This window comes from Neophocaena asiaeorientalis, unplaced genomic scaffold (assembly GCF_003031525.2).
Source record: "Neophocaena asiaeorientalis asiaeorientalis breed wild unplaced genomic scaffold, Neophocaena_asiaeorientalis_V1.1 scaffold113, whole genome shotgun sequence".
Taxonomy (NCBI): domain Eukaryota; kingdom Metazoa; phylum Chordata; class Mammalia; order Artiodactyla; family Phocoenidae; genus Neophocaena; species Neophocaena asiaeorientalis.
In genome coordinates, this window is record NW_020172316.1 from 3,860,755 (window position 1) to 3,875,449 (window position 14,695).

The following is a 14,695-nucleotide window of genomic DNA, read 5'->3' on the forward strand; positions in this document are numbered from 1 at the left end:
TTGTAGCTTAGAGGTAATTTTGTCTTTTAGGTCCTAAATGTACTTCAAAATGTATTTTACATATGTCCCTTATACTGTAACTGTCCATATAAACATTACAGCTGGTGTTTGCCTTGATTTTAATGATGTCAGTGGACTGCAGAATTAGGGTATGAAAATATCTTCAGCTGTCTCCAAGACCTTGAGCAAAAAGGTGCCCTTCATTGGCTAAGTAAAGCAGGAATTCTGGGCTATTCACAAAGTAAAATGACCTGTGTTAGAATTTGAGATGAGACATTTTAGCTCAATCATTCATGACATTTTACTTCACTGAAATGTGATGGTGAGTGGGTCTCTGGCATTATTTCTTGAAAACATTTTAATCGTTGGGGGCAGGTGGGCTGTATTTAGGATCCATGAAGGGAGAGTGGATAATCCTTAGAGTGCTTTGGAAAGCAAATCTAGTCTGAGTCTGTCCTGCTTAATCGGAAATCGCTGCCCATTTTCAATAGGAAGGTACCTATGGCAAATGAACAAAGTTCCTGTTCAGCCTTCAAGCCCTCCACCAAAAATAAAGAAGGAAATAGATATAAAGCTGCAGTGCCAGCCATAATCTAACACAACTATTTTCCTTTCTTCTGTTCATTTTTTAAATCTCAACTTTAGTACAATTATCAACAATTTGTGTAATAAAGATTCCATAGACTACGGTGGAAATGAATGACTTATTTATTATTATTATTAAACATCTTTATTGGAGTATAATTGCTTTACAATGGTGTGTTAGTTTCTGCTGTATAGCAAAGTGAATCAGCTATACATATACATATATCCCCATATCTCCTCCCTCTTGTGTCTCCCTCCCACCCTCCCTATCCCACCCCTCTAGGTGGTCACAAAGCACCGAGCTGATCCTGTGCTATGTGGCTGCTTCCCACTAGCTATCTATTTTACGTTTAGTAGTGTATATATGTCCATACCAGTCTCTCACTTCATCCCAGCTTACCCTTCCCTCTCCCCCTGTCCTCAAGTCCATTCTCTATGTCTGCATCTTTATTCCTGTCCTGCCCCTAGGTTCTTCAGAACCTTTTTTTTTTTTTAGATTCCATATATATGTGTTAGCATACAGTATTTGTTTTTCTCTTTCTGACTTACTTCACTCTGTATGACAGACTCTAGGTCCATCTACCTCACTACAAATAACTCAATTTCGTTTCTTTTGATGGCTGAGTAATATTCCCTTGTATATATGTGCCACATCTCCTTTATCCATTCATCTGTCGATTGACTGACTTACTTAAAGCAAGAAGTAGCAATAATGTGCACATTATGATGAAACATAATGAGCTCATCATAAGACAACTTTACGTGCCTTACTCTTCTTCTTAGCTTTGGCTAATTAAAAACTAGGAAGCAGCCGCATAGCACAGGGAGATCAGCTCAGTGCTTTGTGACCGCCTGGAGGGGTGGGATAGGGAGGGTGGGAGGGAGGGAGATGCAAGAGGGAAGAGATATGGGAGTATATGTATAACTGATTCACTTTATAAAGCAGAAACCAACACACCATTGTAAAGCAATTATACTCCAATAAAGATGTAAAAAAAATACTTCTTGAATATGTAAAAAAAAAAAAAAACTAACACAGGTAAATTATATTGTAGTATACAAAGTAGAGCTCATAACAAATCCATTTGGAAAAGTAAAGCTGGCCTAGCCAATCACCCATTATATAATTGCCAAAACCCTTTCACACAAATCAGAATGGGGAAAGAATAAATCTCCCATCAGTCGCGTTGCTAGCATACATCATCTTGCTTGATTCCAGCAACACGACCAGTGTTGGAATCGCCATGATCCGTGCTTCATAGAATTGGAAACTAAGACTCAGATATTCAGTCATGCCATGTTTTGATTCTAAGTCATGCCATGTTAATTGATTCTGAAATTAGGGCTCTTAACTCTACACAAAACCACCTCCCAGTGTTAAAGCCATGGAAAACCAGTTTGGAAGTTACTGTATTCTTTTGGAATAAAGCCGTAAGTGCCTAGACTGAGCAGAGAAAATAAAAATATAGTGAGATAGATTCAACCTGTACAGAAGAATCAGCAGAAGAGCCATTGATAGGGGCAAGGGAGAGAGAGAGGGGTCAGAGCTGATTCCAAGACTGTGTGGTTCAGCAATTAGAGGCATGGAGATACCATTAACAGAAATGTTGAGGTCAAAAGTTTAAATTTTGATTTCAAGTTAGGGGACACATTTCAGTTAGACATTGATTTTCAGGTGGTAGTCGGAGGAGCTCACTTTCTGTTTCTGATTAAAATACTTCTCCCTGTATTCATGAATTATGAAAATGGGCACAGGAGACCTCCAAAATAAGAGAATAGTCTTAAAATAACTAATATTCAATAAATGTAACTTATTTTTTAAAAATATTCTTCTGATTTAAAAAAATAATTAACAAATCTCACCATTTGAATCTATGCCAGTAATTTCAATGTTTTTTATTCATGGGTTTTCAAATGTGATTAGTTTTTGATTTATTGGTTTCAAGTTCAAAGGGTTAGAAATTTAAATAATAACTATTAGCTTTATTCCATTTGTAACCTGAATTCATGAAGCTTTTCTAGATACTTTGGTAGGTACTAGCCTTTTTAAAATCAGGTCACTTAGTGCAAGTGGATTTTATTATATGGATAAATAGCCTGTGATATTTTTACACACAGTTGTGTATTTGGTTTATATAAGCATGTGTACATGTGTTTGTGCATGGAAATATCTATTGTGTATATGTGTTCTAATAGTCTGTTCTTCAACAGACAGGGAAAAAAAGCATAAACTGATGTTACATTGAGGCAAATTATTCTAAAAATTGGATTCCAAAATAACTGTTGTTCTCATTCTTCCATTTTGTGCACTCAGTTCTATTTTTATGAGCAGGTCAATATGTATTTATATGTAAAGAGTGTGATTATGAAAATTATTTCCCATAATGAAGGAAAATTGCTCCCAGAGAATGAAACAACAACAACAAAAAACCCAGAAAGATTACAAATTTCCTAGCTTTTCTTAGTTCTCACAGTACTTTTTTCTCAGCATTATTGCCAAGGTTGCACTGTAATTGTATTCTAACCAGACTGTCAAGATATCTCCCTTTGATGATGCAGGTTTTGGCAACTTATTTCACAAATAGCCTTGTTAAGCGCTATAATTACTATATCAAATTACCCTAAGTGATACAAAATCATGGAGTTAAATTCAAAGATAATCTTCTTTCCATAACACAGAAAAGACTCATAGATATAGATTTAAAATTTCCCAGCACGTTCAGGGGCCCCTGAAATGCTAAGGAAGATATGAAGGGGACGAGTATGGAGAAGGCAATAACAGCAAACAGACTGGGAGGGGAGAGATGAATTCGGAGGGCCCTAATCCTTGCAGCTGGGACATTTGCTCCAGGACCTTCCTTTCTCTCCACCTCAGGCTTTTTGAGCTCCAGGTAGACTACTTGCCAGGACAATATGTTACATCTGGTCAGAGTACTGGTGTTTCAAAAGATAGAATATAGTAACAGTATTAACAACAAAAGGTAGAATTTCAGGTAGTATGGAAACGGATTTAGGGAGATATTTTCCAGCATCTCTAAAATCTTACCACTTAGGTGCCTCCATCCCTTACAGTGTTTTTTTCTTTCTTTGTAGTGTTATCTGTTTAATTTGACGCCTTGAATGGAGCTTGCATCCTCCAATAGACCACGGTACCCTTCACAGCATCCTACACAGAGCCCAGGCAGGCATCTGTCACCTGTCTGGACCCTGTGCGGACATTTCAGCTTTAGCCCCTGGTAAGTTCTGCTACCAAATTGTGTCTGGTATTGCTGGAACAGCATCAGATCACTACTTGGTCAAAGTCATGAATAGAAAATGGTGGAAGAAAGGATAGAAAATCCCAAAGCTTGAAAGCTTGTTCCTGAGCAATTCTAAAATAAATACGTAAATAACCCTTCTCTGTTAACTACATAGCTTGGTTAGATTTTTGGTAATTTACTGTTCTCCTTGAATATAATTATGAAATAGAAACAATCAGAAAGAGCTGTTAGAAACTTTTTCTAGCTTAAATTTGAAATTGAATGTGCCCTTAAACTCCGCAGAACAGCTGATTACAATGTTGTCCGTGTGTACTATTATGTAGACACAAAGATGTACATCTGTTTATTCAATGGATGCAGAACAGCCTTATTTCTAATGAATATATTTTATATTTATATTATATATATAGATATATATCTATATAAATATAGAGATATATTTATAATATATATATATTATATATACCAAATATAAATATATTTATATTTGGTAGTGTTGAAAAAAAACAAGCTTTTCAGAGCCTCGTGAACCCAGCTTCCCCACTTTTAATGGGCCTTAAAAGGATGAGCCACTTTTTTGGGGTAACACAGGCAGTAAGCAGCCATCTGAGAGCCAGATTCAAGCCTGAGTGATTCCAACACCTCTATTCCTAAGTAGTACATGCCGGCCTCTCCAAAATAAGAGTTGCCATTTATCAAGCATCTAGGCTCTGTACCGTATTTTACAACATTATAACCTAATCACCCAAAACATCCTATGGTAAACATTTCTGCACTGAATTGAAATATATTTTGTATTTTGCCACATGTTGTTGATCTTACTACCAATATATATACATGTGTCAAATTATGCCTCAGGTAGGTTTCTCCATGAGGTCAGGGATGGTGACTTACCTATTTTATCCCCTAGAGCAGCTAACACTGTGCCTTAGCTAGAATAAGTGCCCAGAAAGTTTGATAGATTGCCATTGGATTTGAGAATATATTTTTTTATCCACTTAAATTTAATAGACCATGGGCATCTAATATCTACTAGATATGCTACTAGTTTTGAGTAGCTATATCTGTGCTACTAGTTTGGAATAAATAGTAAACTTTTAGCTCTGATGCCAGTTCTTAAAAGCTTAAAGCCAGAAGATCAAGACAAGTTTTACAAATGTTTCATAGAATAGTGAGCATGATAAATAAATGCCTCTATGTCTTGGCCAGAATTAATCTTACTGTGGTCTGAGCTATTGGAATTTCTGTTATTACAATTGTATCCTGGTTCATCCAGATGTATTATTCTCTGTTACCTAGTCCACATGTTCCTCGAGGATTTAGAATAAGGACTCAGTAAATAATTGAATTGAATGTATAAATCAATAAATACCTTCAAGAGTTGCAGGTGAGAGGAGAGTATTGGAATAACAAAGCCAAACAATGAATCAGATTAGTTAGGGGAAAGTTTTGAGATTTAAATGAGCCTCAGGCTGCAATTTAAATAAGATTAATTGGAAAACATGGAGAATGATTTACACAAATGAGTCAGTCTAGGCTGTCTTAAGAGTTGGCAAAGGAACCAAAAGGAGGAACCAAAGGAAGAAAGCTTACCCAGAATATAGCACAGGAATGGTGTATGGAAGGAAGTGAGAGCAAATGGAGTGGAATCAAATGTGAGCAATCAAATGAGAGTTTAATAGATACCACGAAAGGATTTTTATACGCCATATTCAATCTTCTTTCTTTTCACATACTATTAGGATATGAATTGTATCCATATTCAATCTTCTTTCTTTCCACATACTATTAGGATATGAATTGCATTTTTTTTTGTTTTTTTGATTGCACCAAGTGGTTTGCAGGATCTCAGTTCCCTGATCAGGCATCGAACCCGGGCCCTCAGCAGTGAAAGCACAGAGTCCTAACCACTGAACCACCAGGGAATTCCCATGAATTGCATTTTTGATTGGATACAAATCTTTCACAAAGATCTCTTACTTGCAATATATTTTTTCATAACTTTATAGACATCAGTAGCATGCTTATTTTTAAAATATTCCCAAGGACTCATATTTCATGAAAATTATGTTTGTAAACCAGACATGGTCAGTTGAACAAATACCACGGTATAAGATCCATAACAATTCCATAATTGTGTATTCTTATCCTGATGAATTAGGAGTTATGGTACATCTTTTCTCTTATCAAGAACCAGTGCCTCATGGGGACACTGTTTGACACCGCCTAATGCAGTCAGGATGGGAAAAGAGCTGGGCCATCATCTGATAAGAAATGCAGGTTTTAGGGCTTCCCTGGTGGTGCAGTGGTTAGAGTCCGCCTCCCAATGCAGGGGACACGGGTTCGTGCCGGCTGGGCCTGTGAGCCATGGCCGCTGAGCCTGCGCATCCCACAACGGTGAGAGGTCCGCATACCGCAAACAAAAAAAAAGGAAATGCAGGTTTTAGGAGAACTCAGCATGGATATAATGATGCAGGGGGATCTCATGTCTTCAGTATCTATTTGGTTGCAGACACTGTGCTATGCATTTTCTTATACCTCGATGTCCTCTTTTTTTTTTTTTTTGCGGTACACGGGCCTCTCACTGTTGTGGCCTCTCCCGTTGTGGAGCACAGGCCCCGGACGCGCAGGCTCAGCGGCCATGGCTCACGGGCCCAGCCGCTCCGCGGCATGTGGGATCCTCCCGGACCAGGCCACGAACCCGTGTCCCCTGCATCGGCAGGCGGACGCTCAACCACTGCGCCACCAGGGAAGCCCGATGTCCTCTTTTAAAAAGGGGAAAACTGAGCCCACAGAGGTCAACTGCACACCCAATGTCTCACTACCAGAAACTGGCAAAGCTGGGATTCAAACCCAAGTCTTACTCCAAAGGCAGTGCTTTACCTACTACAAACACTGCCTTTCTACATTATGCAGAAGTACCTTAGGGTTATTTTCACCTGCTATAATCCCCACAAGTAGGAAAACAGAGACCAAGAAAAAGGAAGTGAATTGAACCTACCATAATTCTGTCATATTTCACTAAGCTATTTCTTATTAAAATCAGTGTAAAAGGTGAGCAGTATATACTGTTGCTCAAAATGAGCAAAAGTAGTAATCTTGCTGAAATAAAACAGCATTATTTCATAGTTTTATAATTTGCCCTTTCATTTTTCTTCCATTCAATTTGAAGATTACACTAGCCCTTTGAACACTTATAGTATAGCAAACTTCGGCATGACTAAGAACTGGAACCTCATCTTTGGCTCACAGTTATTCCTATTGATAGGGCTATTTGGCTACACAGACTGAATAGTTATAGGAAAATAAGTCAATCAGTTGTACAGTACATGAACCTCTGAAAGCCACATGCATCACTTATCTTTGAAATTTTTTTTTTTTTGGCTGCGCCGTGCAGCATGTGAGATCTTAGTTCCCGCACCAGGGATGGAATCTGTGCCCCCTGCATTGGGAGCTCAGAGTCTTAACCACTGGACCACCAGGAAAGTCCCTGCATTACTTATCTTTAACTCATTCAGCATGGTTTGGCATTCCATAACTTATAGAAATAAATGCTGAGGAGAAAAAAATAGGCTTTTCTGACAGAAATTCATACCAGTTAAACCTTGAAGAGTCTTCAAACACTGGACCTTTCTTTCTTTTGTACTGTCATTAATGTTCAGAAGGCAAAATAAATGCTGAAGAATCAACGACAATTGTAGATCAGAATGAATTACAACCACATTCCCAAAGGAGATGAGAAAAAAGAATGAAACAAAACTGTATGGACTATAGGTCCAGTACAGCTTTTACTCGAACACATTTGATTGGAGGTCCCTGCGGGTCACAGGCCCCTCCAGGTGTGGGACTGATGATGTCTTACCCATCCTTAAGAATCCCAGGAAAATCCTCAGTGAGATTCCTGGAACTTGTACTCAGGGTGCCCATTGCCTACCAATCACTCATTTTGTAAAATACAGGGTCTCCATGAAGAGAGACTGTTTGCATATGAATGCCCTAACACTAGAAATAAATGTCCACTTTAACTTGATGACCCTGCAAAACCTCACATCACTGAAAATTTCTGGAGCCTCTCTGCTTTGAACAGCTCAGTCTGAGTCCAGCAATATTCTGTGTCATCCAGTGTCTCAGGATTTTAAATACAGAGCCTTGAAAATCTTATTAGTCAACTTACTGTCAAATTCCTAAAATGCAAGCCTCATTTAGAAAGTCACGTGCTACTTTCAGAACGGACTGTGGCTTCTTTTTCAGTGTGCGGAGACAAATAGCCCAATCAACTGGAAATCCCCGTTCTCTTTACTGACTACGCTTACTCTCAAGATTGAAAGGAGATGGTGAGATATTGAATTCATATGTCTCATTATTAAGTAATTTTTAGGAACATGGCCCATGTGAGAAAATGCTTTATTTTTATTCCTCATTTCTAAGAATATTTGGAGCGAAAAGTGTTGAAGAGAAAGTCAGTCTCCCCCAAATTTGGCTGCGATAGGAAGTTCAATAAATATCCCCCATTTTACATTATATGTCTGGTCCCACTTATTAGATGTACAACAAACTTCTAAATGATGCCAGAACTCCTGTGCACTTATCCAAATCTTCAGTAAGCTCCTGGCCTTTTACAGTTCACTCATGTTCAATAGGCATCAGGTCCATTAAACTTAGTTGTAACCATATTGTCTCTGCTTAACAGCAAGTGGAAAAGAATGGATGCCACAAACTTTAACATTCAGAAGGCCTGTTCTAATCTGGCTTTTTACTGGAAGACTGTGTCCAGCTCTAGGCTCCAAAGGCCTAGAGACAAGGAGAATTTGGATAGAGCTCATTAAGGCCCTTATTGGGTGCTGGGAATATTCAATCCAGAAAATAAGGTAATGAAGAACTGCCTTATGTATTTAAAAAGGTGAGTAGGGAGTTCCCTGGTGACCTAGTGGTTAGGATTCTGGGCTTTCACTGCCGTGGCCTGGGTTCAATCCCTGGGGAACTGAGATCCCACAAGCCCGCAAGTGCAGACGAATAAATAAGTAAGTAAATAAATTTTTTTAAAAGGTGAGTAAATGAACTTTTATTGACAAGAGTAAATGAAGAGTTATTTTAGAATAAAGTGGGGCATCACTCAAGTTTTTCATAAGAAACTGTTTTCTAACTTATAAAATTATTTGATATCATATTGAAAACTAGTTGTAACTATGGATTCTTCTCTGATATATACAAAATGGAGCAAGTCTCAGGGACTTGGGTCGATTTCTGTATCTTTCATGAAGAAGTGTGGTTAGATTAGGTATTTTCTGAAGTTCTTTCCCAATTCTAGGTTTCTAATACTGGTAGCCAAATAAATATACAGTCTTCTCATAAGCCTACTCTTGTAAATACAAGTAATGTTTAAGTAAATCTAGGAATGTGATGAAGTAAATTGCAGAAAGTGACATTGCCATTTACTTCTAAATAGAGAAGATTTATATATAGTCATCCGTTTAAATAAAAATATAGAAACCAAACCAGTTAACTACGTATTGTACAAGAGTAAAATAAATAGTACAAGACGAGACAATGAGACTCTTACTGTATAACCTTAGAGAGGTTATCATAAATAGGCACTTACTCAGAAGATTAAAAATTCTGAAAGATAAGCAGTTTGCTACAAGGTCAAACTGGTAGCCCTAGAAAACATTTGAAAAAGATGAAATTTGTCTTTGGTGCACCTCTACCCCTGCATCTCTGGCTTCTAGTACCTTTTTACTGCCATTGGCTGTTTGGCTGTTTAGAGTCATTCCAAGAAGCAAACGTTGTTTCTGCCTTCTCCACCATAAAGACACACCCTTTGCTTTTAAACGTTTTCAGGTATGATGCCTTCAATTTAACATTTTTAGTCTTGTGTCCCATTATTTTGAATTAAATTGATTAATCTATGCTGGAGGATATATCCTTAACAGGTTATGTAACTGTTTCTCTCGTGTTTCTACTGCTGAGAATTCTAGGCTGTTGGTTAGAAAGGGACTGATGTGACATTTTGTTGCCCCTGGAATCTTACCAATCAGGTGCCCACCTCATCTATATGTTTACACAGGCAAAGATGAACTAGCAAACAATCTGGATTTACATGTTGAAATATCTTTCTATTTCCTTTATTTCTGATCTAAAATTAAATCATTCTTTCAAATATTCTTTTATAACAGACTATTTCTGCAAACTCCTGAAAAGATTTTTTTTTAAGTAAGCCATGTCTAATTCATTTAACAATGATTACAATATACTGATCTTATCATATGAATTGGAAAGGTGTGTTAATTATGTCTCTGTAATGGAAAATTTAATTTTCTTTGCTTCATTAATTGACAAGAAAGATTTTCAGGGATTTGAATTTTAAAGAGCATTAATGATAGGTGATTCCAAGAATACTCATATGTGTCCTGGGCAATTTCAATAAATTGAAGAGATTTGTCTATTTACCAGGATTTAAAGCTGCACCCGATTTTTATTTGTCAAAGAACACATTGCTTTTGAGGGCTAAAAGCAACAATTGCTTTAACAAGGTCATTTAACAATTAAGTTTTTTTGTTGTTGCTGTTATGAAGATTCTGTTCTTATTATTATATCTTTGGGCAACACTTTTCAAGGTTAGCATAGAGAGGTAAGTTCTAGGACACTGTGGAGAATTCTGCCACTATGAGCAAAAGGCTGTGATGGAAAATTGCTCTAAAATTACCTCCAATATGAAAAGATTTCATTATTATGTTTATTTACTTCTATTTATTTGCACCTCTTACCAGTTGCATCTCTTATTCAACCAAATATAAGTTATATTTATTAAGTGAAATAATATATTTGAAAATGATTTTAAAATGCTATAGCACTTTAAAGATACAGCATCAAATTATAATTCTTTGTTTCCAGCAGGAATAAATTTGCCTATTTGTTTCCCAACAACTGAACATCTTTCTGTATTTGGGCTCCATGACTAATATGCTATTAGAATTTTACTTTCTTATATATGTTTCTCTAATTAGAAAGGAATCTGAAAAAGTCAAAGACTGTTTTGCCCCAGTGTTCTTAAAACGAATCATTCATTACAATCTGTAATTACACTTACTATGTTTCCACTAAACTCTTTTCAGCCACCTTTATTGTTTATACCTGCAAAAAATCCAACAACAAGTCCTGCCTGGATACAAATTAGTGCCGTGACCTTTGCTGTCTTACTTGTATTTCTAGAAACAGAGCTTAAATGTGAAATTAAAATCACCCCCGTTCAATAAGTACATAGTGTTTGTGTGTTGCAGATCATAGTCCTTTATCAGGAATAATAATGCAGCTTTACTTTATATGGGAAATGGAGAATAAAACCTCAACAAATGGATGCAACTCTTCAGAATGGCTCCCAAATGGGCAGTGCTGAAAATTGATCTGGTTACTTGTCAATTGCATTATTCAGAGATTACATCAGCATCAAAGCTGTAGCCAGTGCTGGCTCATTGCCCACCCCATGATAACCTTTGATTAAAAAACAACTCTGTAAAGATATAAGCATCTCCAGGGCTGCAGTTTGAGCTATGAAACCTAATTAAACAACTTTCTACCAGGCTCATTAATAAGCACTGAACCAGATTCTATGCAAACACCTGAACAAGTGACAGTGATTGCTAACAAAACATTTCATAGCATATCGTCACCAGTAAGTCATTCTAGAGGAAAAGCAGGCAGTTGACTGAGACAGTTTTCATAATATCTATTTCTGATTTTGTTTATGATCCATTGTATAGACTAGCTTATTAGATTATTGCTAACTGAAATCCCGAATTGAAATCTGTTGGCAATGGCATGCTCTTTGATGTTCCTCAAACAATTCTATTCTGTCACATCAGTACAGAAGACATCATGCTTCTTTACCTGGGGGGTTATGTTCATTGAGAATCACAAGTGATGCTGGTGTAGGTCTTCTTTTCCTGATCTGTGAACAACAAAGGCCCAGCTAAGGTCAGAGACTGTCAGACTCTGTTCCAGGTTACTCTACAGCTTGCAAGGCTGTCCCATCCTCATCTTTTCCCAACATAAAGAGCAAATTTCTGGGGGGCACACAGTAGGCGCTCGCTAATTTTATTTTGAATAATAGAAAGCAGACAGCAGAACTGTCAGATATTAATATCACCTTCTTTGATCAAAAAGCTGCATTTCCACAGAAAAGAAATAGTTGTATGTAACCAAATGATACCACTGAATACTAATATGCAGTGAAGGTACAGGGATGACTTGCTAATTTTAGTGGCTCTCTTGGAGCCTCATAAATTGATGAAGCTTTCGAGATCCATTACACTTATTTCTAAATGGGGTAAGAGAAGCTTAGAAAACTCAAATTTCCAGCAGGTTAAATTTAACAGCATACGTTCCTAACTTCAATTAATATTATAAACTTTTCTTATTTTCTATAGTATTATTTAGAACAAATTAACACAAAGAATGAATATGGATCTTACAAAAGTATATAATTCACTTAAAACTAATAGGTTTGGTGTGGGGGTTTTTCCCCTTATTTTAGGAGTTACAGGAACATATTATGATTAGAATTTCTAATGTATCCTTGATTTTTTAAATATATAAGTAAATTCCCAAATCAGTAGGATAGTGAATAAATTTTAAACAATGACATCTTGTCCAGGATAGAACCAATGCCCCATTCAACATAGATACATGTTCAAGGTTGTATTTATCTGGCTTGAGTTTGGGTGAATCTACTTCAGATTATCAAAACATCCTAGGAAGTTGAGAGTCTCAGATTCAATAATTACTTTTAAGACTTTGTATATAATATTTGGAAGAGGATTCAGGAATAATTTAGGCTTTAAGAAATTAATGAATTAGGTAGCAGACCCCATAAATTTGTTTTTGCCTCCTCACTGTTGTAATTTTACCACAAATGATCTTTTGAGTGGTTCCATTGAATCAAGAGTCTAAGTAATCTGAATATGAAAGGTGATACAGTAAACCAATCTCACATGAGAGAGGGAGAGAGAGAGAACTAAAGATATATAGACATATTAAACTTGGGAAAAATCCAGGTTGTGTTAAAATACCATTTTTAATACCTGAATAAAATGTTTCTTAAATTATACATATACCTACGATCCTATAATATATTACATATAATTACTGCTTTGGATACACAATGAAAACATTAAAATGAAACATTAAGCCTGTAATCTGAAATTATTCCAAGATTTAATGCTTTCATTGTTAAATGAATAATAATAACTAAATAATTTTATTATAAATAATAAAATAAAAGCTTGCTAATTTTGAAAAAAAAATTTGAAGTTTCTCTAAACGTTGAACCTGTTATTTTAATAAGCAAAAGCAAACAGATTTTGGGATCCCAATCTAAACTGCTAATATAACCATTTTTCCTTAATGGGTGCTAATTTGTATCACATGAAATGCTGCATTTTAGCCAGTAGTTCCCCCAATGCAACTCAAATACAAGTGCATGTGGAAACGAAATTATTTCTCGTTCATATGTCCTGGGAAGTCACAAAGTTAGGCAAATTCAAGAGGTGGAGAAGCTTTCAATTAATAACAAGAATATACGTCTGTATTACTTACATACAGGAGCTGGTCCCCACCCAGTTCCACTTACCTGTTCAGCTGCTTCAGGAGCAATCTGACTCTGGAATAAAGGCACAGCAAATTGTATCTTTTTGGGACTGTTGGGCTCCATGACAATGATGAGAATTAGAGATGTGAAGGGCTCAGAAAGACTAACCCCAGGTGGTGTCTGGGATGTGTTTCCTCAGGCGCACTCCACCCCGCTACAGAATGCTTCGTAATAAATAGCTGTAATTCTAGAGAAAGCAAGTGAAGATGCCGAGGTCTGAGTAACTCCCTTCTTCAACATCCACAGTGATGCCTGGCTTGCCTGTTCCCCCACCAATCCCTTAGATCCTCTCAGCACAATGCAGAAACGAGCTGTAAGCTAATTGTGTGCCTCTTCACTAATATACACATGCCAAGCATTCACTCAGCAGCTAATTGAAAATGCAATGCTAGCCTTGAAGGACCTGCTGCCCCGGGATTTGAAAGAAAGGCTCTATCCACTGTACATTACTAACAGGCTGCTCAAAAGTGCAATGTAAGCTCCCTCTGAGTATTGCAGGGATGGGCCATTCATTATTGATGAACATAAAGCAGTAAGTTTTTAGAGTTGGGGGCAGGGTTTGGGTATAGGATCATTTCATTTCTCTTGGAGAACCTTATCCGTCAGACACCTTTGTTATTTCACATCCAGCTACCAAATTGATGAATTGCCATGGAGGGTAAGCCACAACCAATAATATCAGCTATATTTATGCTGTGAGATCTGGTTAGGTAAGACTGATCATGGAATGCAGAGCGTCTGTGGTGGAGTGAGGACAACATTGCCCTCAGGACTGAGCAGATCTCAGTTCAACTTCCATCCCTACCACTAACAAGCTCTGTGGCCTCAAGCAAATCAGAGGCTATATCTAGGCTGCCATACTTTCCTCAGACAAACAAGGAGATTGGACTTAGTGACCTTTAAGCTCCTGTTCTGTTCCAGCATTCTATAATTGTAGTCCACAGTTTTCATTAGAGTGGAAAGTATTGGACAGCTAAATTTAGCAAATGGCTTGAAAGTCACGGCTGCTGCAGTGACCTCTATTTTATTTCCTGGTGGAGCCAGTTATATCCTCTGATATGGAAGAATACAGAAGTGACTAGAAGACATTAGTGGAAACCTAATGGGATCCAGCATTGTGATTTGTTGCCAATAGTGGGGATATATGTAACCAAAGGTCTTAGGGGAAAAAAGTGTAAAAGGGGAAATCTTCAGAATGATAGAGGAT

The 14,695-nt window shown here is 37.1% G+C and overlaps 1 protein-coding gene across 2 annotated transcripts in view; it reads right to left on the bottom strand.

Annotated features, from left to right (window-relative positions):
* PPP1R1C (protein phosphatase 1 regulatory inhibitor subunit 1C) overlaps positions 1-13,551 on the bottom strand; it is a 124,063-nt gene extending 110,512 nt beyond the window's left edge. The window contains exons 1-2 of one of the 2 annotated variants that reach the window (XM_024766819.1): positions 13,471-13,551; positions 11,730-11,790 (exon numbers count right to left, since the gene is read on the bottom strand). In XM_024766819.1, coding sequence (XP_024622587.1) covers positions 11,730-11,790; positions 13,471-13,551 — 142 coding nt within the window. Of the gene's footprint in view, positions 1-11,729; positions 11,812-13,470 lie in introns of both variants that reach the window. The other variant, XM_024766811.1, reaches the window with a different exon arrangement.
* Positions 13,552-14,695: the final 1,144 nt, after the last annotated feature.